The sequence below is a fragment of the Camelus ferus genome, chromosome 2 (genome assembly GCF_009834535.1).
Source record: "Camelus ferus isolate YT-003-E chromosome 2, BCGSAC_Cfer_1.0, whole genome shotgun sequence".
Lineage (NCBI taxonomy): Eukaryota > Metazoa > Chordata > Mammalia > Artiodactyla > Camelidae > Camelus > Camelus ferus.
Window position 1 is genome coordinate 39,637,446 of NC_045697.1, and position 27,763 is coordinate 39,665,208.

Below are 27,763 nucleotides of genomic sequence, written 5' to 3' on the forward strand. Positions count from 1 at the left end.
TCTGTGATATAGTAGAAGACAAACATGTTGCCAAAGTAATGTAATTTTCTGAAAACCTCTTAAAAGGGAATGTTAAAATACTTAAGGAAAACTATTTCAGGAGCATTAGATGAATCAAATTCTGTAATTATGACATTGATATCTACTTCTAAAACTAAGTCATGAGGGACCTCCAGTTATAAGCTCACATCCTGAAACATCTTATGCTGGGAAGTAATGAATCCATATTTCAATTAAAATGCTTTAGATTCCATGGTGTTTATTATACTACTTCTATCAAGATTATCTAATGCTGTCAGATTTAGGTATAGGAAAGCATTTCCACTCTGCTTATGTGTCTTTATTAATTGGGAAAATCAGTACGTCCCATTCTAGAAAAAAATGACATCATATTTACTTTTCAGATTTTTCATCATATGTTGTATTGATTTATGAGATGTGTGTGTGTGTGTGTGTATAAAAATCTGTGAATAATGGGAAAAAACCTTTGTAAGCTTACACTGTTCTCCTGGTTTGAATACAAATTACTTTTGGTACAAATACAAAAGCTGTTCGTTGGTAGAAACACAGCCCTTGCCAGTTTGCCTCTAGGAATAATTTCTCTTTTAATGTGATATATTTGGCACCAGGCAGTCTCAGGAGTAGCACTCTGCTCAGATTTTGATCAAAGATGCAGCCTGGAATTTCTAGGCACCTTCTGACTGTGTGATACAGTAGCAGAGTCATTAAAATATCCCTTTTACCTTTTAAAGTAAAATTAAGTTAAAAATTTTTTTGAATTCAAGGGGACTTATCAACAAAGAAAATATTCCTTCTGGATTCAACAACCTTGATGAATGTATTTTGAATGCTCAGGAAGTGGAAAAATTACATGAAAATTCTTCTGGTTACGCTGGAGAAAGGGGCAAGCCTAAACGTCAGAAATCCAGCTCCAGACTTTCTGAGCCCAGTGAAAATCAAGATGATCTTGTGGTAAGTGAATAATTCTATAAAATTTTTACTTGTAGCCAGTAAGGAAATATCACATCTCTTTTCCTTGCTTTGTAAAAAATAATTTCAGTCTTGGGTTTCACAGAATTATAGAACAAGAGTTTTGAAAGAGACTTTAGAACTACTAAATATGCACACTTTTATTTTTTTAACAAAAGTAAAAACCAAGTTCAAGAAAGATTACATTTTGCCAAAGGAACCAGGAACACCACACTCTCTGATTTCCATGTTATTGAGATTGGTCTGATTTTTATCTCATCTTTTTGAGTGTCTTTAAACTTTATTTTTGAAATAAAATTATTGATAGAGCATTTTTTCTTATTTTTCCCCATTTTTTCTTGTCTATATGAATATGTAAAAAGAAAATTTAATGAGTGAACTTAAAGTGAGGTAAAAAAAAATACATAGGAAAAGAGGATCAACTCTTTGTGTTCAGAAATTTTCTTGGTGTTCAGAAATTTAATTTCATAACTATACTCTATAGTATTTTTTCCTATATTGATGAGAAACAAAAAAATTAATCTCCTACACAGTTACCCCAGACCTGAACTCTGGATCATTAATTTGATATGTAAGTTGTTACAAGTGGTTTTAGTCAATAACTAAATATTTATTCAGTTAAACTATAAATATGCATAATCCTTTTTTATATACACTTCAGTTTCTCTGAAAAGTGAGAACCAAAGTCTGTCTTCTAATTCTCTTTAGTTTTAAGAAATTAAACCAAAAAAAATTTTTTAAAAAACCTGAAGATAAATTTTCTAATATAACATGGAGTCCCTAATAAAAATAGGTAATATCCATTCTCCCAGGGTATAAAGCCTCTGTTGTACTTTATCTCTGAGCAGGTTTTTAGCTCCATGCTGGGTTTTCCATAAATTTAGTAAAACTTACGGGCCACCTATTTTCCCATTGTCAATTTCTGCATGTGATCAGAGAAGATTCCCAATTTTGCCCTAAATAAAATAAACATAAATGCAAATCTAGGGAAAACATGTTTATTCCATCTTCCCCCAAATGTCTTGATACCCTGTTTCGAGAAATAAACTGATCACTTAGGACGAACGAGGTAATCACCCACCTGAGACCCATGGCTGACACAGTTCTCCAAATAAAGAATGTGAGCTTTGGAACCATTATACAGTCAGTGTAATTCTTATTTGGTGGGAAAAGTACATTTTATAGTAAATTAAATGATGCTAATTCCATTAGCTCTTTATTTGGCCCACGATTTCCTAATCTGTGGAAGAGAAATAACTCAAAGTCTGACACTTGGCTTCTTTGAAAAGAATAGACTTCTCTGTTTGGATCCCTTTTAAAATGAACTTAACCCATCAATTTTTTTTTTCACCAGGAATAGTATCTTAAATTAGCTAGGTGATAGTAGCTAATAAAAGTGGATGTGTACCTTTATTCCTTAGAATATATGTTTGATTGGTAAACATATGGACATAGTCTTTGTTTAAAAACATTTGGATGAGAGAGCCTAATTCCATTCTGGTCTTTTGTCTGCGGCAGGATTTGCCCCCACCTTAGCTGCCAGTTTCCACATTCCAGGATTGTGCAGGGCACATGTTTATCATGTGAGCTTAGTGGACCATGTCTTTACTGCAATGAATAATGTAAAACCCTGCCAACTTAGAAGAAAAACTTCCTCATCTGTAAAGTGAGGGTATTCTCTAAGATCTTTTCTGACTCATATCCCGTGAATTTTAAATCTCACCTTCACAGGTAACCACAAAGCAAAGAGTCGGGGAACAGAACAATGGCTAGGATTTAGACTATGTCCTGACAGTGAAGTTGTGCATCTGAATTTTTATTTTTCCCACTCTTCTCCAAAACCTTTTCCCACTCCATTTCAAGTTCTTTATATGCCAACTGAGCTTTTGTTTCTGTAACCAGAAAAATAATTATATGCCTTCTGTGTGCTAGGAAATATCTTTCAAACCCTGGGGATACAGCTGTGAGAAAAACAGGCAAAAATCACTGCCCTCTTAGAGCTTACATTCTAGTAAGGGAAACAGATAATAATCAAGATGGAAAAGTACAACATGAAATAGATTGGATAGTGATGACTATTAGGAAGAAAAATAAAGCAAGAAATAGGGATAGGAATGGTGAGAGGGCAGAGGATACAATTTTAAATAGAGTGGGAAGGGATACATTGGGAGTTCAAGATTTACAAGTACTAACTACTATATATAAAATAGACAGACAACAAGTTTATACTGTATAGCATGGGGAACTATATTCAATATCTTGTAGTGCCTTATAATTAAAAACAATATGTAAAGGAATATATATATGTTCATGTATGACTGAACTATTATGCTGTACTCCAGAAATTGACACAACATTGTACACTGACTGTAATTCAATAAAAATAAATAGGTAGAGTGATCAGAGAAGACTACCCTAGAATTTGACATTTGAGTATAAAGACATAGAGGAAGTAAGGAAGGAAGCCATTCTATCGTAGCAGGTACAGAGAGCCCAAGACAATCATTTATCTGGAATGTTCCAGAAACCACAAGAATACTGTTAGGGTTGAAAGAGAATGAGCAAAGTGAAAGAGGTAATGGAAGGGCGAGGGCAGATGCAGCCAGGCCTCATAGAATCATTGTAAGGACCTTCCCTTGACTCCGGGTGAGATGAGAATCTGCTCGAGGGTTCTAGGTAGAGCAGTGATGTGACCTCCTGAACACTGGTTTGACTACTGTGTTGAGAACAGACAGTAAACAGGCAAAGGCAGAAGCAGGGAAACCAGTTACAAAACTATTGCCGTCATCTAGATTTGCACTGATGGTAGTTTGAACTGAGGTGATACCACACCTTAGGCCAGCACACGTTGCCTTGCAGGCTACAATGCACAACTCAGTGGGGCGTCGTGCACATCGACTGAAATGCGAATGGGTCCTCCTCAAGTATGTATTGCAGTAGTCATGAGGTAATGGATGGATTCGGGATATATTTTGAAGGTAGAATTGACAGAATTTCCTGACATCACCAGTGGGGTATGGAAGTAACAGAAGCCCCATGGCTCTTGGGCTGAGCAATGAGAAGATTCGTGTTGCCAGTTTACTGAGATGGAGATGACAGAAGTCTGGGTGATGATATCATGGTTCAGTGTTAGGCATGTTAAGATCGAGCTGCCTATCAAATATCTAATGGGAGATATCAGGATGGAGACCAGATTTCTGGGCAGAGAGTTTAGGGGGAATATCGATATCCTTGCTGGAGATAACAGTGTGGAAGTCATCAGCAGATACAGGATATTTAAAGCCAGTATGCTGGATGAGACAAGAGGGAGCGAGTGTGGACAGAAAAGAGAAGAGACCTCAGGGACCGTGAGTCCTGATGCATAACAGCATGAAGGGGGCGGGAAGATGAGAAGGTACCTGGCGAAGAAACTTAAGAAGGAGCAACCAGCAAAGGAGAAGAAAAACGAGATGTGTTTGGTGTCTTGGAAGTTAAGTATCTCGAGCTGGAAAGAGGGTGAAATGGTTAGCCAAGTAGAAGCCTGAGAGCCTGACCACTGAAATTAGAAAGCTGGAGATTACTTAATAAGAACAATTTTGGTGGAGAGACATGAGCAAAACCATTTTCCAGAGAAAATCAAAGGAGAGGAACTGAAGAACATAAGTAGTCATTTCACAGGGATTGCATCAGCTCACAACTCAGCTCAAGAGGGGAATAGGCTGCAGACCTGAAAAGGCATCTTGCAGATTTGGAGTCTAAAGTGGGGACTGAGTGCTTCCTCTTTAGATCTTTTACCTCTTGAGGCTGTCATGACCAGCAGAGACCAAGAGACTACAGATCATTAGAAAATAGAATAGAAATGAATGGTAGTGGCTGGCATTCGGTGTGTCCTGCCTCATCTGCAATTATTGCCGTGGTCCCAACCATTTCCCCTCGCCTTACACTGCTAGCTCCCACCTGTGCTCTTCGGTCTCTCTCAGAAGAAAACCTCATCCCCTGATTTATTTTCAAGAGCTAAGACAGCCAGCTTGTGTTTTAGCAACTCCCCTCACACCTGCTTCAAAATTTCTCTAGCTCTTCACCTATTTTATTTTCTCACCTGCTCAAATGATAAAAGTGGTTTTTCTAAATTCGGAGGTTAACCTAAGAGGTTAAGCATCTTTGGAAATTCTATTTTCTCCATCCATCTCCCCACCCATATGTACAAACATATACACAGACGCTCACACACATGTACACTTTTCATTGCTTCCTCTCCATTGGCACGTTTCTGTTGGCCTAGAAAAAGCTTCTATCTCTAAAAACGTTCTCTCTAGGGCACAATTTAACAGCTTGAATCAAAAGCCATGACTCAGTCACGCAATTTATCCAATAATCCTTCCTCCGCCACTCTGCTCTAGAGGCACAATCTTAACTATGGAAAAGACAGTAAGTATTAATTTGCTCACCACGTGGTTATCTATAATCATGAGAAATTAGAAGCAATTTAAGTGTTCAAAAGTAGGAGACCAGATAACTAATATTTGTATGTCAATTCAACATAGTGTTATGCAATGAATTAAAATTATGGTTCTGAAGACTATTTAGTAAAATGAAAAATGTATGGCAAGGTGTTTTTTAAGTGCTTTGCATATATTATCAACTTTAACCCTCCCAATAATCCATAAGGTAGTTATTATTAATATTCTCAGTCTAAACATGAGGAAATGAGGCACAGGAGGTTAAACAGCTGTCCAAGATCACACGTAAGTGGTGGAGTTGGGATTTCATGATACTCTCCCTCAATGTTAAAAGTAAGTTATGATGCAATGTATATGGTGCATGCATGTATATATATGTATGTGTAAAGATATACATTTAAATGTTCATTCCTTGGGAAAAAGTCAAAGGAAATATACCTAAAAGTGATTGTATGATTATATTATGATGGTGGTAGTAGTGTTAGAGGTAATTGTTACTCCAAAGAATATGTGGGAAATTATACTAATTCTATAATAAGCATTACATTTAATGTATAAAAATAAAAACATAGTCTAGTACCTCTCTTAATCATAAACAGCATCTACTTACTGTCATGTACACCCTCCAAAATCACAGGGTTCAAAGAAGGAGTATAGGTCTTCTAATCAGACCTGAATTTCATTTCCAACTTTATCACCTAATAGGTATGTCATGTGAACATGTTACTTAGCTTCAGTTAATTTATCTGTGACATGGAAACATTAATATCTCTATGTGGGTTTTTTTTTTTTTTTTGGTGAGATTTAAATGCAATGAAATGTGCTAAAGAACAGGAAAAACTGAAAACAGCATGTGTTTAAATTCCTCTCTGCTCCCTCTGCTCTGATGTCCAATCTCTCCCCTTTGTTTTGTGCCATCAAAAATTTTGAACAAGTCTGCATTTCCAGGTCTTTTCACACTTGCTCATCAACCCCTGTAATCCGGATCCTACCCCACTTCCCTGAAGAAACTGCTGTCTCCGTGTTGGTGGGTGGACATGGGGTTGGAACTGGCCTTTCAAGACCACTGTGCTATTGTCTGCTTGGTCCTTGACCTCCTTAAGTCCTTGTGGCACTTGATACTCCATCCTTTTTTCTCAGAACTCTTTCTCCCTTGGCCTCTGTGATGTTGACCTCTCTTTGTCCCCTTAGCACAATGACTGTGTTCTTTGCTGTGTCCTTCACTGGCTAATCTTCCACAAAGCATGCTTAGATGTAAATGATATGCAGATTGTTGTCTCATGTCTCTTTTCCCTCAGCATTTCAAGTGAGAGCTTCTCTACTTCATGGTGTCGGATGTCACCTCCCTACAGATGATTTCCAGATCAACATTTAACTGCAGTGCTCCTTAGATCATACCTCAAAGTCAGTATGTTAAAATCACACTCATCATCTTCTCCTCGGTCTATTTTTCACTGAGTATACCCATCTGATTTCATCAGATCATCATCTTAGTCATTTTCTAAGTCCTTTCCTTTTCCTTATTCCCAGTCCTTCTTCAAACTTCTCAATCATATAACAAATTAAGGTGTCTCTACTCTAAGAATATGCCTGCCGCCCTCTTCCCTTTGTGTTGCCATTGCATAGCTGAGGCCCTTTCTATAGCTAGTCTGGAATATGAAAACAGCCACCTAATGTGTCCTCATGCCTCCACTCTCTCCCTGTCCCCTCTCCAAACCATTTTACCTGCTGCTGGAAAACAATCGTTTACCTAATTTAGAAGCTTTTAACTCTTGTTTTTAATGCAGTATAACTCAGCAAGAACTCTGGTCAAAAACTGCATGATGGTGATTACCTGAATGGCATCAGATTAACGAAAAAGGGCCTACCATTAGGAGCCATTGATTTAAAATTATTCGTTCTTTCAGTGATACAACAATTAACTATGACAAGCACAATTTTAGGCACTAAGGACAAATGGTGATCAAAACAGACACACTCCCTGCCCTCCTGAAGTTTATATACTCAAGACAGATAAGAAACAAATACATGGTCAGATGTCAGTACGTGCTGTGCAGAGAAATGAAGCTGGGAAGTGGGTGGGAGGTGAGAGGTTGAGGACTGGTGTCTCCCAGATGGAGGTCCTCAGGTCAGGACTCGCTGAGAATGGCACTTGTGCAGGGACCTGAAGATGGTGAGGGAGTGAGCTATCAGGATCTCAGGAGAGACTCCAGGAGGAGGGAGCAACAGCCTTAGGCTTTTGAGGATAAGCAGCAGGCTACTGTGGTTGGAGCAGAGGTCGGGGGGGGGGGGGGGGGCATCACAGGAGATGAGATCAGAGATGTAGCAATACGGCTTTGTAACCGTTTTTAGATCTTCAGCATTTACCTTCAGTGAGATGAGGAGCCATCAGAGGATTAAAGGGAAGAGAGTCATTTTCTGAAGTGCCTTTTGAAAGGATGACTCCATCAACTGGGTTAATAGCCCAAGGGTGGTGAGGGCTATTCAGAGAGAACCTAGCTTAGAAATGAAGATAACATTAACCATGTCACAAACTGCAGTTGGAGCAGTAACCAAAATACAAAGTAACGAGGGCAAGGACCTGTGTCTGTCAGGTTCTCCATCCACCATTGTACCCCAGTGCCCAGCATCGTTCAGCACCCACAAAATGTGTTTAAAAACTTTAATGAATAAAGAGGTTAGGGTATATTTATATAATGAACTACTACTTAGCCATTAAAAATAATAAAATAATGGCATCTGCTGCAACATGGATGAACCTGGATTCTAAGTGAAGTAAGCCAGAAAAGAGGAAAAAAAAAAATACCATATGATATCACTGATACGTGGAATATTTTTTTTAAAGACACAAATGAACTTATTTACAAAACAGTAACAGACTCACAGACATAGAAAACAAATTTATGGTTACCAGGGTTAAGAAGGGTGGGAAGGAATAAATTGGGAGTTTGAGATTTGCGGTTACTAACTACTATATATAAAATAGATTAAAAGTTTCTTCTGTATAGCACAGGGAACTATATTCAATACCTTGTAGTAACCTATAATGAAAAAGAATATGAAAATGAATATATGCATGTATATGGATGACTAAATCATTGTGCTGTACACCAGAAATTGATACCTTGTAACTGACTATACTTCACTTAAAAAAAAAAAAAGTGAATGGATGGTTGCCATATTGTTTAGAGTAACAAAAGACCCAAAATGCAATGTCTTGAGCATTGTAAAAGTCCTTTCTCCCGTCACCATCTAAAGCAGGATCTTAGGGCTCAGGAGTAGAAGATTTGCTCCATGCAGTGTTTCAGGGACCCAGGCCAGTTGTCCCTCTGCCATCTTCAGCAAGTGGCTTCCAGGGCCCTAGGGTGGTTTCCATCTCTATTCCAGTTCACAAGAAGAGAATGAGTGTCGAGCATGTACCTGGTGAGGCAGATAAGTTATCGGACAGGCCTGGAAGCCACACACAACACTTCTTGCATCCTGTTGGAGAGAGCTTAATCACATGGCCTGTCTAACTGCAAGACAGGCTGGGGCACATGGCCCTTCATTCCTGTGCAGAGAAGGTAGAATGGATTTGGGTGGACAGCCAGCAAGCTCTTCCATAAACGTCCTCTGACAGTACCAGGAATTCTGTTTGAATACAGATTAATGTATATAATTTTAAGCAGTAAGACATAAAATGTACTGAAGAGTACAAAAAGAAATTCAAATTTGCCATTAATCCTTTGTTACTGAGAATATATCAAATATTCACCTTCTGTTAGAGCTCAAGGTTAGAATAATGCACCTGTTGTGACTAGCAGTATGCAGCCTCCAGACTGAGCTGTTTGTGTACTGAGAGAAGGCTTGTTTTCAGTGTCCTCTGTAAAGGCTTTGTCAGCATTTTACAGTTTTAGAAGACAAATTTGTTTTTGCTCCGAGTGTTTTCAAGTGCTTCAGTGGTCAAACAGATTTTGAGCCTAGCTGTCAATACCAAAAATAGAGAGGGGGTGGGGGAGGCAGAACTGAAAATAAATTCCACAGTCGAAAGCTAATTTTTTCAAGGCTTTTGCTCTTTATAGATTTGAGGTCGTCATTTTTATAATCGAGGAGGATGGATCTTAAAATTCAGTTTCTTCTGATGCCCAGAAATGGTCCAAATAAATTATAGCAAAGTCTGTGTGTTTTGAAAGTCACTGGTGGGGATTCTGTGAGGTGGAACTTTATGGATTATCAACTAGGTTTTATCTGTTTATTTTAATGCAATTCAAAAAGCAGTTTAATCAAATTATACTTAAAGACAATCTGTTCTTTGCTATTTCTTAAAATCACCTATTACCTTTAAAAGATCCTAACTTTAGAAGACTAATTAAAGTTAATGCAATAAAACATTTTTATAAGAATTCTATTACTTCAGCCTCCAATAAATGGAAACATTAATGAACTACTCTTTTACCACACATAGAGGAGTGTTTGGGACCTAAAACAGTTCAAAACCTTCAAAAGGCATGGAGTCAGTATTTCCTCATAAGACCAGCACTATTAACAACTACAGAGCATTTGAAAGTCCAGTAGCATACTTCTCCCACCTTGGAAGCTTTCTGCATTTCAAGGGTTATTTTGACCTGTACATTCCATTTTCCTCATCTCCCCATCTCAGTGAAGTGGAGGAATTGCTGATCTATTTATTTCTTCATCCTCCCTCCCTAAGCCCTTAGGCAAAGGATGGAAGAATCTAGAAAACGTTTTGCAGGCATGGTACTTCCCTTACTGTACTCCTAGACCTTTACTACCCTTGTTAGTTTCATTCTGAAAAAATGAGGGTAGGTTGCCAATTGTAACACATTCTTCACATGCTCCTGTTTCCAAAAGGTGTAGGGGTAACACAGCTCTCCTAGCAAAGGAACACCATGTCCTCGCACACTGGTGAAAGCAGACTGTGAATATTCAGTAGTCTCAAATGTGTGGGGGACAACATGGAAACTGGAATTGTTATAAAAGCTTTAGAGAGGAATATTGAACAATATTGAAAACTTGCATCTATTGAAAACTTAGCTCCTTGGAGACTTCTTAAACATATGGATCAAACGTTTTTTAAAAAGTGGGGTGGGGAAGAAAGTTGAAGTCACTGTTTTTTTTTTAACCCTGGAGATCAGCTAAACTTTCTCACAGCTCACAACTGCTTTTTACAAAGCTTTCTATTGTATAATATAACTATCTTTTTTCCTGTAATTCTCAAAACCTACATTGATTATGTCTTCCTTCTGTTTAGGAAAAAAATCAATCTTCTAACACTCTTCTAACTGAAGTATCTTTAAATTTATATAATACTATTATAGTCTGTTTCCTGTTCTCTCTTTCTGAATATTTCTTTGCCTTAATCTGAAGATTTTTATTTCTTCTGAAGTAGTCATTTATGTATAATTACAAATGTATTTCCCTGACACTGTATTAAAATGACCTGAAGGTAGAGGGTTGGGCTTTCCCTAGGAATGTGTGTTTCAGAGCTTCAGGAAAACCTAATACTGTTGCACTAGATCTTACACTAAGGATTTCGATAATCTATTGAAGATTACCAGTGAGAATGAACAAAGATTCTTTGTCATAGATATCGCGCTCTTTATCAGAAAGATTACATTCAGGTAATAAGAGCAACTATGCTTTGGCTTAATGAAAGCCATTTTAGAGAGGTCTCTAACTCAAACTTCAGAGGTATAAAATATAAATATAATTGAACGTTACAGTTTTTTTTAATTTCTCAGATCCATTCTAAAATTATCTGTGTAAATCATCTTAGTGTGTAAATTGGTGTGCAGTGTTGACAGACACAAACATTTTCTTTACAGTTTCTGGGATGTCATCTGAACTGTGGACAAATAATCATAAGACATCTCCTTGGGGATTTCACAGCCTTAGAAGAAATAATATCATCAACAATAACAGATAATATTCATTAAATGTACCAGGAATTATTCTAGTGCTTTACATGTTTTATCTCATTGAATTCTCGTGACCAGCCTGTGTGAAATCTTGTTGCTGTCCTCATTTTCCAAATGAGCACACTTGAAGGTCGAGTAGTTCATCCAGTTGGTGAAGTGATGGAGCTAGCATTCAAATCTGAACATTCTGACTTCAGAGCTGCCATTACAGCTATCATGCTGTGCTGTCTTGCTTTGTTTTTATTCTTTGGTGGGGCCTACGGTTTTAACTTTAAGAATCACAGACAAGTTGGCCACACCACCATAAATGGAAAGTAATTTCCATTGTAGTGGTAAGCCATCTACCGAGGCAAAAATTAATTATCTACTCTAATTATATGCTTATTTTGTGTAGATTTTTATATATGTCAATTTCATGGGATTATTGTGAACTTTAATCAGATTTACTTTCCAACAGGCTTTTCATAAAGGGAGATTATAAATATATAGATGAACACGCATTGCTTCAGTTTGTGCTCTTTATTTCAGTAACACAGAATATGTGGATTGTGCCTGGTGGTCTTTTAATGCAGATGTGAATCTTTGAGTTCAACGAAATTGGAGTCCAGATCGCCAAGGCAGCTATATGTTTGAGTCTACTGAATGTAAACGTGCTCTTGTTTGCATATTTGTAATCTTGCATAGACACGGCTTGCTTACTCTGTGCTCACTCACCTGAGTTGTACAGTTGTACTTAGAAACCGTTGCCCATTTTCACAGAGGCAGTCAAAAAACCTTACACGTCTGCCACCTGATAAGCATTACGCCCTCTCGGTCAGGCTGAAATACATGCTGTTTAAAGTAAGTTTCCTGTTTATATTTTTTCCATCTTGGCTAATATAAAGATTAATATTAAATATCACAGAAAGAGAAGTTCTTAATAAGTTAACTCTATTTCTTTTTATGGATAGCTTACAGCTTAGATATAAGCTGCATATTACCCCAGATCATATTGGTAATATATACTGAAAAGATGTTAAATACGCAGTAAATGTTACAATGACTTCTCATTGGATTCCAAGTCCGATTCCTCCAGTCTGGTTCTAATGCCACCCTGATATTCTGCCATCTGGGTTTTGCTGTGTTTAGCTACAAAACGTGGATCATACCTAAGAAGGACATTATAGAGCACGACGACCATTTCTGTAATGCCATCAGGTATTTTTGTTAATGGGATGATAAAGTTCAACATAAGGTTTTATGCAAAGAGCATATAATGAACTGTCATAATTTTACTGGTTTTAACAAAGATAGGGATCTGAGGACTAGAATTAATTAATATCTGCATATTATCTGATTTTTCTATTTTAAAGAAAGGAGGGTCTGTGTTGCATATTTCTTACCGTTCCGACTGAGCAACCAATGGTTTGTTTTGTTCCAGAATATGGAAAATCTCAGGACCTCACCATCTTATGAAAGGACTGGACCTGACAGTGTTGAACTGATGTCCGATGAAAGGTAATTTTAGAGTTTTCTCCTAACATTGTTTACAAGAATGTGAATAGATTTTTTTTTTCACTCCATGCAGTGTGTGTTATAAGAACGAAAAAGAATGGAATTAAAGGACTACATATTTACCAGCAGTATTTTATAGCAAGGAAAATGCTTAGAATGGAAACTCTTACCATGGAGCTATTAAAGGCAAATAACCGTGTTCATGTTTTGTGTTTCTAGTTTTATTTTATTTTGATTAATTTTTCTTTTGTTTTTGAATTTCATAAGGTCTTTTTTGTGCTACTGAGCCTACTTTTAAAATAAATGAAATCATAATTTCAGTGGATGAAAAGCAATGCTATAAAACAGAATGACATCTTATGACATTTTGTTGTTGCTGTTGTTTGTAGCAAAGAAAATGAAGAGGATGGCAGGCACGCCCAGCATTTTGAGGTGAGTCGCTAACAAGTAAGACTGTGATTGTGACAGGGCTGTTCACCACTCTCGAGAGTACCTGTGAAGCATCATTAGCTTATCAGTAAGTGGCAGGACTGTGACTGGTAAGAAAGGCAGATACCAAGACCTAAAGATTCCTTGAGAAATCATAAGAACACCATTCTTTTGCTTGTGAAATTCTTTTATTTTGCTTGTGAAGATAAGCCGTAAAAGCATGGAGACTTCTCCTTAGATTTTCCGTAAAACAAGACAAAACAAGAAGCCAGAGCTACTGGTTTGATTTTCCGTGATTCTCTGCGTTTATACATGATTGAAACAGATAGTGAGTCTTAGTGGATTTGTCATAGAGATTATCTCATTAACTTTCAAATTAACATAAAATCAGTTCAAGTTACTAAATCCAATTCATTTTCTAAGTTTTGTGTCTCGTTTTAAGTAAACAACAGAGAAAAAAAAAATTCTAACTCCCTTATGTTGCCTGTATCTTAAAGTTTTGGTGGCTCTCCTGGCTCCTGGGCCTCTGAGGGCATCGGCACTCTGACCCAAGTGTTTGGTTTCCTTTGCTCCCAGCGCCAGTTTCCATCAGGGTGCTCGGCTTCATTTCATGCCCATGTGTGTAACCCATCGCTTCCAGAAGCTCCCAGCCCCACTTTCAATCTCATTATCAGTTTTCTTTTTGGCAAGAATTCAAGCTTTTCTCAACCTCTTGGATTTTGACTCTTGATCTGTTAATTATACATAGAACTGCCCCCTACCCAGTGATTCCTCATCTTGGTTGGGCACTAACCCAACTGACTGATGTGTTTATTCAATAATATATGTTGAGTCCTGCCTACTGTGTACAGCTCCTGTGCTGGCAGCTGGGATTTCGTAACAGCTGCAGGCCCTGCCTCCATGAAGTTCCCAGTCTAGCAGATTAAGAACCTGAAAGCGCTGGACCCCCTTCTTGGAAAAACACACACTTGTAAAATTTGGCGTGACATTGCTGGAAATGAATGGCCACCTGACACTCGCTCCACCCCCCGTGCTCTAGACTCCTCATATTTCCTGTGTGCAGTTGGTCGTGTGTATTCCTTCATTAACCCAGCCAGACGAGAGGAGGGACAGACTTCCTCTTTTGGACTTCACTGCTCCTAAGACGCTCTTTCATCTCTGATTTCCAGCACCTTTCTGCTCCCTTCCTGGGGACCCAGGCAACAAGCGGATGTTCTTTCCTTGTCTCTAGGCACCTTTTTTCAGAGCACAGTTTCCCCATGATGGTGTGGTTTGACTTTCCTGCTGTTTCATCCTTTCTCTGCTCTCTCCCTCCGCACACAGTGAGCACCTGCTCATCAACCATACCGTTGAACACTGTTGTAAAGAAAATGGCTTTGCCAGCCTCCCAGAGAGCTCTTCTCACTCCTTCCCTTTTATGCCTCTTTATCCTTTCTGAGATAAAAGCGTATAGAGCAACCTTTGTGGGTGAACTTCGCAACATGAACTCGTACATTCCGAGTGGCACCCAAACCGAATCTGTGCTGAACTCGGTGTGTCTTGGTGTTTTTGTGGACAGCTCCCGGGGCTGTGGATGCATCACGGGGAAAGAATCTCAAATCTTTCTTCCACGGGCCAGGACCTGTTCTTGCATGTGTCGCCCACACGCGTTTACCAATCAGCACCCGGCCCACTGCTGGTGATCCTAAAGCCCGCGCTATTAATACTCATTGTCATCGTGATCGCTTCAGCTAGGAGATAAAATTAGGCAGTGAGTTAAAACCTGGACTAAGCTCCCCGTGTCATCGTTCTTTCACAACTGCTCCAAAGGAGGGGAAAAAGCCATCACTCTGCAAGATGAGGATTGTTTCTGCTCATGAAGGCATGTGTTTCTTTCACTGAAAGAAATACATTTTACTATTAATGGACTGTGAAAAGTTCTGTTTTCCATTTTTAAAGCTCTTTCCCTTGTTTCCAGTGTATTATAATTTCCTACATATATATATCCTATATATACACTGTATTATATAATATATAAATATATATATTTTATGTATATATATATATTACACTTTCTAGAACTTAAACAACCCAAGTACTTAATCTGGTTTTCTGATAATACCACAGTAATTCCTGAATTTCAGAGATGGAAAGTAAGTCTAGACTTTGGTTACCCCTCCTAGAATTCTGGTATTCTAGGTATTTAACTGGTATTTTATTTCAAGTCTCCTACATCAGATTGAGATGCTAAAATTCATATGCCCACCGTGAATGGATATGATAATGTTTCTAACTTTATTTTCCACTAAGGCAGATTTTGTCCTCATTAATATTGCCCTTTAAATTTTTCCTTGTAAACTCCCAGATTCATATAACACAGCAAATGACAGCCATTGGAGAAAGGTGGTTTGTCTTTCTTGTTTGACTAGTATTTTCATTAGAATAAGGAGCATTAACTTTCAGCCTCAGAAATGCTCCCCAGAGGGATCCACAGGCAGAGGGAGGCTGGTCTTAGAGTCTGCGGCTCAAAGGCAAATACAAACACAACTGGGGCTTTACTTTTTACATAATCATTTTGCAGCCTCGAGTGTGTTTTTGTTTGAATGCATACGTTGAAAAGTAAGCAGGGGCCTATCCTTTGTTGCATGTCTTTTTAATTTCTTTTAATTATGCAATTAATCTGATCCAAAAAGAGTCTGCTGAGATCTCTGACAGTCATTGAGAGTTACTCATTTCTGTTTCATCTGAGTCTTATGTGGTTTGTAGTAAAATTTGTTTAGTGACACATTGGCAATGGGAAAAAAAAAGTTAACGTCACTTCAAAATGCCAAAACTTTGAGTATGATTTCTTCAGGTAAGTTTTGGCAAGGCTGACATTTTACTAAAATATCCTGTTTGGGCTGGGTGACATATGACGTATGCAAGAGCCTTGTACCCTATTCCCTGAGCATGTGGAGTTCAGAGTCTGTTCTCTTGTTCTCAAACTCACTTGACAACTGGAAGTATCCAGGACAGAGGTCATCCTTAAAACTAGCAATTTCTAGGGCGAGGGTGGTAGATTTCTAGGGCTCGGGTAGAGCATGTGCTCAGCATACACAAGGTCCTGGGTTCAATCCCCAGTGCCTCCTCTAAAATAAATAAATAAGTAAACTTAACTACCTCCCCCCACAAAAAACATTTTATTACTTAAAAAAAAAAAAACTGGCAATTTCTAGATTCTGAAAGAAAACACTGGAAATACAGATTTTCAGAGTTCTGTTTATAATGTAGTTTATACTTTACATTTCAGTTTGATTCCTTCTGATAAGTTACTTTCTATTGTGGAAATATTTAATACTTCCATATAAGATCGAGAATATTACAGTTATAACTTTATACTTAATCTTTTTGTCAAAAAAGCAAAATAGGTAAAAAGTTATTACCTACATGGAAGGGTATTACATTATCTGAGAGAGGTCATCATGGTCAGAAGTATAAGGTTAATGAAGTGTTAAAATTCTTTGAAGATATTTTTCTGTTCTTTCTGCTTTCTAAGCCTACTACTAAGAAGAGCTTAGAAGCATACCTTTGATAACAAACAAGACATTCATAATAAACAAAAGGCTATTTCCCTTTTTCTTATCCTGCTTCAAAAAACTAGAGAAGCAAGGGGAAGAGAAGATAAGACGTTCTAATCAAGCGTGAGAATTAATATTAATTATCACAAGAGCTTAAGTGCAGGCTTTCATTTGCCTTGAGGAGGCTGGAGATAAATTCTGAACCATCCCCATCAACAAGCATTTATGAAATGGATGACTCTGTTACTTCAACTTCACTGCATTTCACAGAAGCTTTAGGGTTTTGTTGCTGGTTTAATATTAGATCCAGAAATGCTTAAAAAGCTCTTTGTTTAGATTCACTTCCAGTTCCATCCAGTCTTGAAAGGCTATGGAAGCTTTTCAATTCACATGAGTTTGGGGGCTTTGTTTTGTTCATTTTCCTTTATTGTCAGGCCAAACAGTAAATGTTTATACTTCCCTGCGGCTCTTCTGTTAACTCTGTGAGGCCCCTTCCTGTGCACCCTGTGCTCCACAGGGCTCTCTGAGATATGGTTGTCCTGCTCCAGGGAGCTAGTGGTGCGGCTGCTTAGCCATATCCTGTGCAGGAAGGGGGAAGGGATGGAGCAGAAATGCACCAGTGATTTGAAGCCAGAGAAGGGGCAGGTCAATAAAGTCGGGATGGGAAAAACCAGGCCCAGCCAGACAGGGTCCAGTGGTAACAAGGATCAGGTGGACGGACTAGTAGTTAATGGCTCCTGGACCTGAACATGGACTATTACCTGCAGCCCCAGGCAAGGTGAGCTCTCTTATTTGCTCCCTAGCACCCTGTGTTTTCTTTTTATAACAGGCATGTGACTTGGCCCTTCCACATTAAATCCCCTGTTTTGTTAATTCCTGAAATTCCAATACCTAGGACATAGTATGTGTTCTATAAACACTTGCCAGAGAGGGTATAGCTCAAGTGGTAAAGTGCATGCTTACCATGCACAAGGTCCTGAATTCAATCCCCAGTACCCTCCTCTAAATATAACTAAATAAATAAACCTAATTACCTCCCCCCTCCAAATAAAATTAAAATAAATAAAATTTTTAAAAATAATAAAATTAAAAAAACAAACACTTGCCAAATGAGTGAATGGGAAAGGAAGGTAGTATATAAATGGAATTAGTATTTCTTTTACTGTTATTACTGGCCAGTTGTTTTTATGCTACATATTTTTCACTTGATCTTCACAACTTTATGGATGAACAAAAAAGAAGCTCAAATACAAAGAAGTTTATTCATTAAAGATCTTGCAGATGGCCCCCTGGTATTTAAACTCAGTCTTTGACTCTAAAACCACATCTGCCATACCACATTGTCTCTCCTGAGAGCCAGACACTCGGTTTATTTCATGACCTGAACATTTAGTGTGTTTTCATATGGTACAACATTTTTGGTGAGGATTTGGTGTGTGACGTCACAGCATAAGGATCTCTGAATTGAAAATTGTGAAGTTAATGTATTTACTCTCTGATTTAACTGCAGATATAATTTGCATAAACAACAAAAGTTGAAACCAAAAATATCTTGGTATGTAAGAATGTCCTTGACATTTTAACATTAGTGACCAAGTAGGAGAAACAGACAAGTAGACAGGTACGGGACTGTATGATCAGCACTGTTAGAGGGCGTGGAACAACCCAGAAAGGTGTCTCACCCAGACAAGGCTGATGAATGTTTGGAGGAAGAGTGGTTTGTTGTTTCAAACAGCCACTGAACAGCATCCTTAGCTCCATATGCACGTAAACCCTGGGCCCACACCAGCAGCCCACTCTGCAACCACAGGCAGGGCAACCGTGTCAGGTTCAGAGATCAGCGGGCCCAGAAATTGGGAATCAGGCCTCCAGATGCAGCAGGCCAGCAGAAGAGCAGCTTCGGGGACTGATCAGAGCACAGCAGAGTAGGGCCAAACATGTGGATGCTCTGGTGAGTAAACCAAGCCACGTATGTCCATGGCTGTGCAGGCTGGTGTGGGTTGAAGTAGGATGCATCTCCACTGCTGTGCAGGAGATCAGCCAGGAAGTCCAGAAGCTCATGTAAGTTAACATAAGTCTACAGTGTGGATGATGCCCGGTTATACATGGCACAGTGCTCATTCTAAACACCCGTATATGGCAGCCTTGACTGGCCTCTGCTTGACTCCAGATGCAGTGACCTCTTTGGCTCTTCCTCAGGTAGATATATACAAGATTACCATGCCTCAGGGCCTTTGCACTTGCTCTTCTTCTTCCTGGAATCCTCTTCCCACAGAAGGCTCACTTCCCCATCTCCTTCATGTCTCTGCTTATGTCACCTTATTGGAAAGGACCTCCCTGGCCACCCAGTATAAAATAGCAGTCCTCAGCCCCTACCTCCATCATCCTCCTTACCCTGTGTTATTTTTCTCTATAGTCCATATCACTACCTGACTTTGTTTCTTCTTTATTAACTGCCCCTCATGTAAGATTCATTAGGGCAGATACTTTATTTTGTCTGCTGAAATTTTTCCAGTACCTTTAGCACCTGACGTAGAATAGACAGCCCTATTACATGTATATAATATGTGACATATATCATTATTGAATAAGCTAGTAAAATGTTGACGTGATTCTCTGTGTTAGAAGAATAGAATCTTATCTATGCCCCCATCCCACCCAGGGCAGCACTCTCCCTCTCCTGCATCCCTAACTCCCAGACTTCTTTGAACGTACAGATTCACCACGTGGTCCAGTGTTGCAGCAGGATTCTCGGCCCTCAGAGCTCCGCCGAGCAGGGCTGAGCCTGTTCCACTCGATCTCAGCCCCCTTAGTGCAGGGAGCTTGCCCGTCTCACAGAGCCCAGCACAGAGTGGGTGCACCAAACCGTGTTGTTGAAGAAATGAATAAATCCATACATTTTGGAGAAAAAAAAAAAACGGAAAAATTTTCTGATTTTAATTTTGACTTTGAAATTGGTGCTAATTCAGATGAATCGTAAGAAGAAAACCTTTTTCAGTTTGTTTTTTTTTAAGAGGTACACATTTTGAAGTAGTATGTGTGTATGTGGAATTTGGGGATTTTTACATGTGTCACGTGCAGGACTCTTGAGCACCCTAAGGAGGGGACACAGGTACCACAGGGAGCAGAGCCCGTGACTGGCGTAGGGAGAGGACGCAGGCTGCCTGTGAGTCTTCCCAGCGCGTGCATTCCCACGTGTAAGGCATCAGCCTGGAAAACAACATTTCTGCATTATTTGTCTGGTTTTTAAATCCTTCTGTAGCTTTCTATTATCTCCCACAGGATAAAATCCAAACCTAGACCAGCTTATGAGGCCTTGGTCAGCCCAGTGTCTGCTTATTTGACACTCGCATCATCTGAGCTCATGGTACCTGGAGCCTCTTCTGCTGTGATCAGCATCCCCCACTGGCCTCTGCACTCGCTCCTCTTCCTCTCCTCCTTTCTGTCTGAAGTGCCCTCCCCGCCACCCCTCTGACCCGCACAGCCCCCAAGTCACATGTGCTGTTGTTGGTCCATGACAGAAACATCAGTGGCTCTTTAATATTTTTTTTCCTAGTGCGCCTCAGACTCTGGCCCACCCTCTGTTGTAGCACGTTCCACCTGAAATTGCAGTTGTCCATGCCTCGTCCCCAACTCCCCTCTCAAGCATTTTGGGGTGTGGCATCATTTTACTCATCTTCATAGGAGCCTAATAATACTAAGAAGGGTAGATTCCATCCATGTGTCTCATCTGCACGAGGGACCATGCTAGAGGCATACCTTCCATACCTTCTCTCCGATCTTCAAAGGAACCTCTCAAGATTGGTGTTACAATGACATTTTATCGACTAGGAAATGGAGGCTCAGAGGAGTGAAAGAGCTCGGCTAGGGCGCCACGCTAGTAAATGCCAGTCACACTTCACACCCAAGTCTGTCCGTAAGGAAAGTTCACATCTGTTCCACTGCAGTACGGTGTCAATGGCTTGATAGATGCTCCTCATGAAGAAAATGCCGTATCTACAAGATAGAATCGTATTTCTTATCTTCTTCCCTTTTTTAGGTCTCTACATGTAGCAAGTATTAGAAATCTGTATTGAGAAAACATTGATTTCCTACATGAGGTTCTAACACACGCACACAAATGATTGGTGACTAATTGGCCCTGTAACTTTTAAAAAGCTGAGCACTAGATTTGGTCATTCAACCCTGGTCCACTTAGGATCCAGCTCAAGGAACAAATGATTTTTGTGGTATAAATGCATAATCTGTTTCTTCCCCACAACAGACAAGGAGGATTTTTAAGATGGCTTAAAGCCCCAGATTTACTTGGCATTTCCACCTGACTTTAGTAGCTCATCGTGAACTGATTGATGATATTTCATTTTATCCCAAATGTGAAGAAAATACAAGTCCTCATGCTTTGTTCCATGGAGATGTAGTAGTAAAAGTCCCGTCTGTTTCCCCAGTGATACCAAAGTGGGCTGAATAGCTATTAAAAGTAGCTGGAAGTCTCTGTAGTGCTTTATTTTAAGCGTAAGAACATTTCTCATACATAAATGGAGTCACTTATGATTTCCAGATGTTTGGTTTTTTTCGTTTAATGATAGTATATTTACTAAAATAAATTTCTAGTCATTCTCAAAGGAAATCTTTTGTACAGATCTGGGCCCCTTGAGAAATGTACTTGTGACTCAACACTGTTGTTTATCGTTTTGAGAGAGGAGTGTGACAGTGGTTAGGTTTACCAGATGCCAAAAGAGCAAGGTTAAAAAAGATTTAATTTCAATGCAGTTTATTTTGTTAATATAAAATCACTTAGTTAAAATAGCAGCCTTTGGGGGAGGGTTTTCCCATCCCCTAGACATTCTAGCCTCGTGTGGGTACCACCGGTAAGCAAAATCAAGTGTAGCTGAGTATTTAGTATTCAGAGTGGATGAGTAGTAGGGAAACAAGTGACAGTTGCATGTTTGTAAGATTATAAATTATGCATCACTGACTTGCCAGCTCTTGGCTTTTTACTTAAAAAAATAAAAAAAAAAAAAAGAAAGTCACGCTCCCTGTGTAATTTTGGCTCACTTCCAGAGTCCGTATTCCTCACTGCTAGCTGCTAGCTGCTAGCTGCTAGCTGAGACACCAAACCCCTGTGCTGTTTGAATTTGCGCAACAATGCTTTAATGCCCAGAGCTCCTCCATAAATAGTCTGTTCTCCCCACACTCGGGGTGAAAACAACCACAGGAAATCTGGGAATGTGCAGCTAGCCCCGCTTAATTGATCTAAGCCTGCAGAACCAGCAGGAGAGCACGCGTGTACACAGCTTCTGCTCCGGGCCCTACAGGGCTGTTTACCTAAGGGGCACGGAAGTCTGCGTGCAGAAGACACCATGTTGCTTCCACAGCCCTAGCAACAGCAGTAGCTGGGGTTTTTTTTGTTGTTGTTTACAGTCTGGAGAGCCATACTCCTTTAGAGAAACACAAACTCCTTTTCCCTCCTTCCTGGCCCCAGTCAGTACTCATCCAGACTGTCAGCTGCCTGCAGTTATCAGGAAGAACAGCCCTCGGAAATCATCTTGTCTCTGTCACAGAAGAAAAGTTGAAGGAGCGCAGATGGGCAGTCGCTTTTTGCATGCCAGTGGCCATCTAGCATCCAGGGGGCACCCAGCTATGATTCTGGTTTCCGTGCTGAGGACATCAGCAGCTGTGGCTGGGGAGGTTTCACCCAGCAGGAGAGGAACTGCTGCAGACATTCCTGGGTTTTGGTGAGCGGTAGAGATTTGGGAACGTTGTGCTTTTGTTGCAGAGCCCGACCATGAAGATCCAGGAGCATCCCAGCCTACCTGACACCAAGCTGCAGAGGAGTCCCGATGCCGATGGCCAGCAGGAGAGCTTTGTCGCCGAAGTGCCTGAGCTGGACCTGACTGCATTGTGTGATGAGAAGAGCTGGGAAGGTAGGGTCATCTGATATTTGGATGATTTGCTATTGGAAAAGCATACATAAATTAGCTGAAATGAAAAGCATGTAACCGCGTGGATGTATGGGTGGGAGCGAGAGCTACGTGTGCAGAAGTAACTGCATTTCTAAATGATCAAAAGTCCCTCCCCTGGCAGAGGAATGTATCACGTTAAATGTTGCCAAGAGTAATTGCAATCTAAGGAAGAAAATGTGCTTGCCCTTTATCATAGTGTCACCTTGCAGTCCTTTTTTTTCTGTGTTTGACTCACCCCGAGTGCTGACATGTGAGTGCCTTTTCCCTCTAGGAGTGCCGACAGAGTGATGAGGAACTAACTGGTGTGCATTTAGGATTTGCTCTCAGTGTAACTAATCTTCCCCCCCATACATGTTAACCACCTACGTCCTTCAGTAACTCTCCTTCCCGTTTTTCAAAAGAAATATTTTGATTTGCTTTGCTTCTGTGTCTGTTTTTATGGATACGTTTTTAAAATCCAGGTTAGCAAACATAAGGGGTTTGCTTATCAAAGAGAACACAGAATAACAAAGCGCTTCTTATTGAAAGCCTGTCATACCATGTTTGAGACTGGTTTTTCTAGAGATTTTTTTTTTCACAAAAACGTTAGAAATTCACTTCTGAGGAAGAAAAGGGTGTCCTGATCTTGTCAGAACTGTATTTCAGGCAGGCTCCTGCAGCAGCTCCGTCAAGCTGCTATTCTTTCATTATGCATGTGTCTGCATCCACACATATATCAGTGTGTATCCAAAATAAATGCCCATCTGCCTCTAGACTGTATGTATGTTTGAAGACTCCAGAGAGGGAGAAATTGTGCTTCTGAATTCACGATAGCAGCCTGATTTAACGACTTAGCAGAGAGAATCACAACCATTAAAAAAAAAAAATCGATCTTTTAAAAAATCGCTTGGGTTTCCCTGTCTTCTGCCGCCGCCTTTTTTTAACCAGAAAGTCTTCATTATGTTAATGATCTTAGATGAAAGACCAAAAGATGATCTAAAAAAGACTTCAAGGTGAAAAATAGTAGCCCCATTATGCGCCTTGCATCCAGGGCTTAGTGAAGTGAAAACAAACTGTTTTTTATTCTAATTCTCCCTCTTTGCAATCTAAGAACATGTTCCATTTCTTTTCATATAATTAGGCAATGGATCTGAGATGTAGTCAGATCTTCCCAGCTCATAATATGTCCACTGGGAAAAAATTCAGGGTTTTTGTTGTTTTGTTTTTAAGTGATCTTCCTGGGTAGTGTTTGTTGTTGTTCTTTTGTGTACTTTGAAATAATCAGATGTGCTTTTATTTCATACATTAAAAACAACCTTACCCCTCTCCTCAGAAAAGTCCCTGGTAGCCACTGTCACCCAAATTTAAAAAAAAAAAGAAGAATAGCAAGCAAATGCTATATTTGGGTTTCAATAATAAGGCCTCTTCAAATCTTAACATAAAGCTCTAGATAAGAACTAGGATTTTTGGTCCGAATTCAAACTAGCCACATTATCTTGATGATTTACTCAGAAAAGGGGCAGGTAGATTCTTCCTCCTCCTATTGAGATGGACTCAGGTGCTTGATTATTTTTATCTTGGTTAATCATAAATGTAGTCTCTTGCAGCACACTGAGAGAGGCTAGGTATAAAGCTGAATTCTCTCCAGAGTGGTTGATAGCTAACTTAGAGTTTCCTTAAAACTATTTCACTACTTAAAGAACTTTTTGCCAGAGAAAAAAATAATGATATGACGGAACCAACATGTATTTTTTATTGAGAAACTTGATGAAATTTTTAAAGCTTATAGGAAGAAAAACTACATTTTAATAGGCTTGGGAATGTGAATTGTGTTATCCGTGTAATTTCTGAAATGACTTGCTTTAACTTTTTGGGGGGCCAATTGCTGCATTTATCATTGCACTTGTGTGTCTCAGAAATCTACGTGGATTCATTTCAAGGCTGTTTTGATCATTTGGTTACTGCTTTCAGTATATTTTTATTTACTTGTTTATTTTAAATGTCCAAGTTACATTACAGCAGTAATATAGCTGTCAGTATAGTCAAGAAAAAGGAATTTTTTCCTAAAGAGTAGTTAAGATGAAAGCAGTAAGTTCAATAATTAAAATACCACCTTTTTCTGTTGCTTCAGTGAGAAACAAAATGGTGGCTTTCCAGCAAGGAAGGAACTTTGCACCAATTTAAACTGTGAATGTGAAACCAATGCAACAGATTATATAAACAAAGTAATAATTACCAAAACCATATGAGCCAGTATCCATCTGTAATTCTCCATCACTGGTCTCCAGACCACCATATGGTATAACCCCCTCTTTTTGGTTTGCTTGTTTGTTCTCCATCCCAAGCCATAGTTCATACTCTCTGATTCTCGCAGAATTGTAGAATATTAGTTGAGACAGGACTTAATGAGCAATATGCTGGTACTGACCTCTGCTGTGTATATTCCCACGTAGAAATGATGTTTTCTAGCTTCTGGGGCATATTGTATCAAGGAAACAAAAAGAGAAATGGAACTAGTAATAGATTCCATAGGCTACATAGAGTGGAACCCTCTCAAACTGAACACAGGATCAGAGACTAATCATGCTGATTGACAGATCAGTTCTACATGCCTTATCCTTTTTTCATCTAGCGTAGCCGTGTATTAGAGCACGTTATTTGACCTGTCCATGTGATGATGATAGTTAGGGTTTCAACTCTGCAAAATTAAATGAATACACAACTCAAATGTACTGGTCTTTGTTATTTAAAGCCCTTGAACATTGCATAATTAGAATGTTCCTAATGAGCCAGTTCATGTTGATTTGGGGATACCATTTGTGGAAGTACTGAGATTTAAGCACTCAGCTAACTATTAGATTTGTCCTGGTGAAAATAAGTTTAAAAGAACATTTTTTAAAGAGCATAAAATACTTCAGATGTCTTTCTCATTACTTACTGCTTATTGAAAACAACTTCGGAAAGGAAATTCTCTTTAAAAATGACAGAGAAGCAAAGGATCTTAAAAAGATCTCCCAATGGAACCTTCCCATTATAGACATCAGAAAGTTCAGGTCCAAAAAAGCAAAATGATGATTCAAGAGATAACAGAGTCTCCTGACTTCCACCCAGATGCCTCCTTCTAAGCAAGGCCAGTTAAGTGGATGGTGATGGTTAAGAGCCGGACACATGCTGGATTCAAATCCTGGCTCTCCTGCTTAATAGCTTTGTGGACGAGTAAGTCAGCATGTATCAGTCTGGGCCTCAGCTAGCCCGTATTTAAATAGGTGTAACAGTACGTAATAGGGCATAATGGCTATAGTAGCATCTACTTAGCAAGTCTGTTGCAAGGATTAAATGAGCTACCGTATGCAGAGTGCTCAGCACAGCCACGTGATAGGCACTATGTGAGTGTTATTTGATGTTATTACTATCTTCCATCAATGTGTCCAAGTATAGTTTCAGGGAAAAAAACAGACAAAGTTTGCCTTTTTGAAACCAGAGCCCAGTTCTACCTAGTGAGTATGGATGGCTCTCTGAACACATGAGAAAAATCGGTAATCACTAGGTCCATCTCAGCTCTACCAAGGACTAATTATGTCATGCCAACCTCCTTTCTTTCTGTCTTTTTTTTTTTCCAACTCTAGATCAGGGAGGTTGTGCATTTGAAAAGGCTCAGCGGGGTCTTGCCGGGGACTTGTGATAGCTTGTCACAGACACAGGAGGGGTGGAAGGCGGTCGGGAGGAGAGGGAATTAGTAACTGATGAGGAACCTACACGTCAACGTGCAGATTCCTGGGTCCAAATCAGCACGAACTGGGGAGCTCTCATTAGTCAAGTCCTCAGCCCTCCCGACTCCACACACTTTGGTGACTCAAATGGAGCACTGAGGGCCGGCTTATTAAATGTGACAAATAGAGGCACAGCAGATTTATGGAATTTAAGGATTAAATTTGGATTGATAAAGCTGGCTACTAAGGTTCCCTCTGACACTGATAGTTGGGCAAGACTATTGGAACAATGTAATAGGACAGCCATTGTTCTAAGGTTAAATTTTGGGACCCTAAGGAAGATTTGATGGAAGGATTCCCCCAGGAAGGGCCCTCCCCCACCCCATGGGGCTTACGTGTTTCTGTATCTGGGCTGTGGAAGAACCTCCAGCGCTACTGAGTAGCCTCCTTGAAAGACCGTGTGGCAGTGTGCCAAGTGGCAATGACTCTAAAGGACATAAACAGAGATGGAGATGAGAGGGGAAAACATCAGCTCCCTTAGTTCCGTACAGATTTCTTAGAAATAAATCATCTCAGTAGCCAATTTTCTTTTGTGTAGTAAATGGATCCAGCCGGCTAAGCAGAGAGGAGCGGTGTCCCTGTGATCACATTAGCATTAGTCAGAGCCGCGGTCCCTCTTCCCACAGTGACACTCCTTTATTTCCATGTGTGCTGTAGTGTCTGAACTGGAACTCCCTCGGGACCTATTATTTTTTATTACTAAGGTAATAAAAGCATCCAGCTTTTATCTCTGTTACTTCTGACCTGCTGTGATGTCAGCTAACCTGGGTGGATTAATTTTTAATAGACATGCCATACTTACGTCCAGAGTCCTTTGTGACGACCGTACCCGGGGAATTCTGGTCCAGATGCGAAAACACATTTGTTTTATGTGGTCCTTTAAGATGAAAATCCAGTTCGAAGCCTCAGATCTTTTCTGTTTGCCTTTTGAATCATTTTCTTGCAGTTCCCTTTTTGGTTTCATTGCTCCAGAACTACTGATTAAAATATAACGTATTTCCCAAGCCAGCACTTGGGAATGGTTTAGTCAATACATCCTCAAACTGGGTCTCTACGCAGGTGGACATGCTATCCTGGACCACACTGTTGTTTTTGGTTTGTTTATGTCATTCTCTTTGAGTTGAGATAGCCTTGTATTCTTAGATCATTTCAAACTAAAACAGAGGAATAGCTGGTCTTACTAATTCTGTAGTTTTGTTGAACTATGTATTACATGTAATTCTATAACTCTTTTGAATAGGAGCC

At 39.6% G+C, this 27,763-nt stretch overlaps 1 protein-coding gene across 1 annotated transcript in view; it reads left to right on the plus strand.

Annotated features, from left to right (window-relative positions):
• The window catches only part of FAM13A (family with sequence similarity 13 member A), a 266,497-nt gene that overhangs the window by 213,284 nt on the left and 25,450 nt on the right, over window positions 1–27,763 (plus strand). Inside the window, 4 exon segments of the mRNA XM_032498189.1 lie at window positions 786–972; window positions 12,768–12,844; window positions 13,231–13,273; window positions 22,583–22,730. Of these exon segments, the coding sequence (XP_032354080.1) occupies window positions 786–972; window positions 12,768–12,844; window positions 13,231–13,273; window positions 22,583–22,730 (455 nt within the window).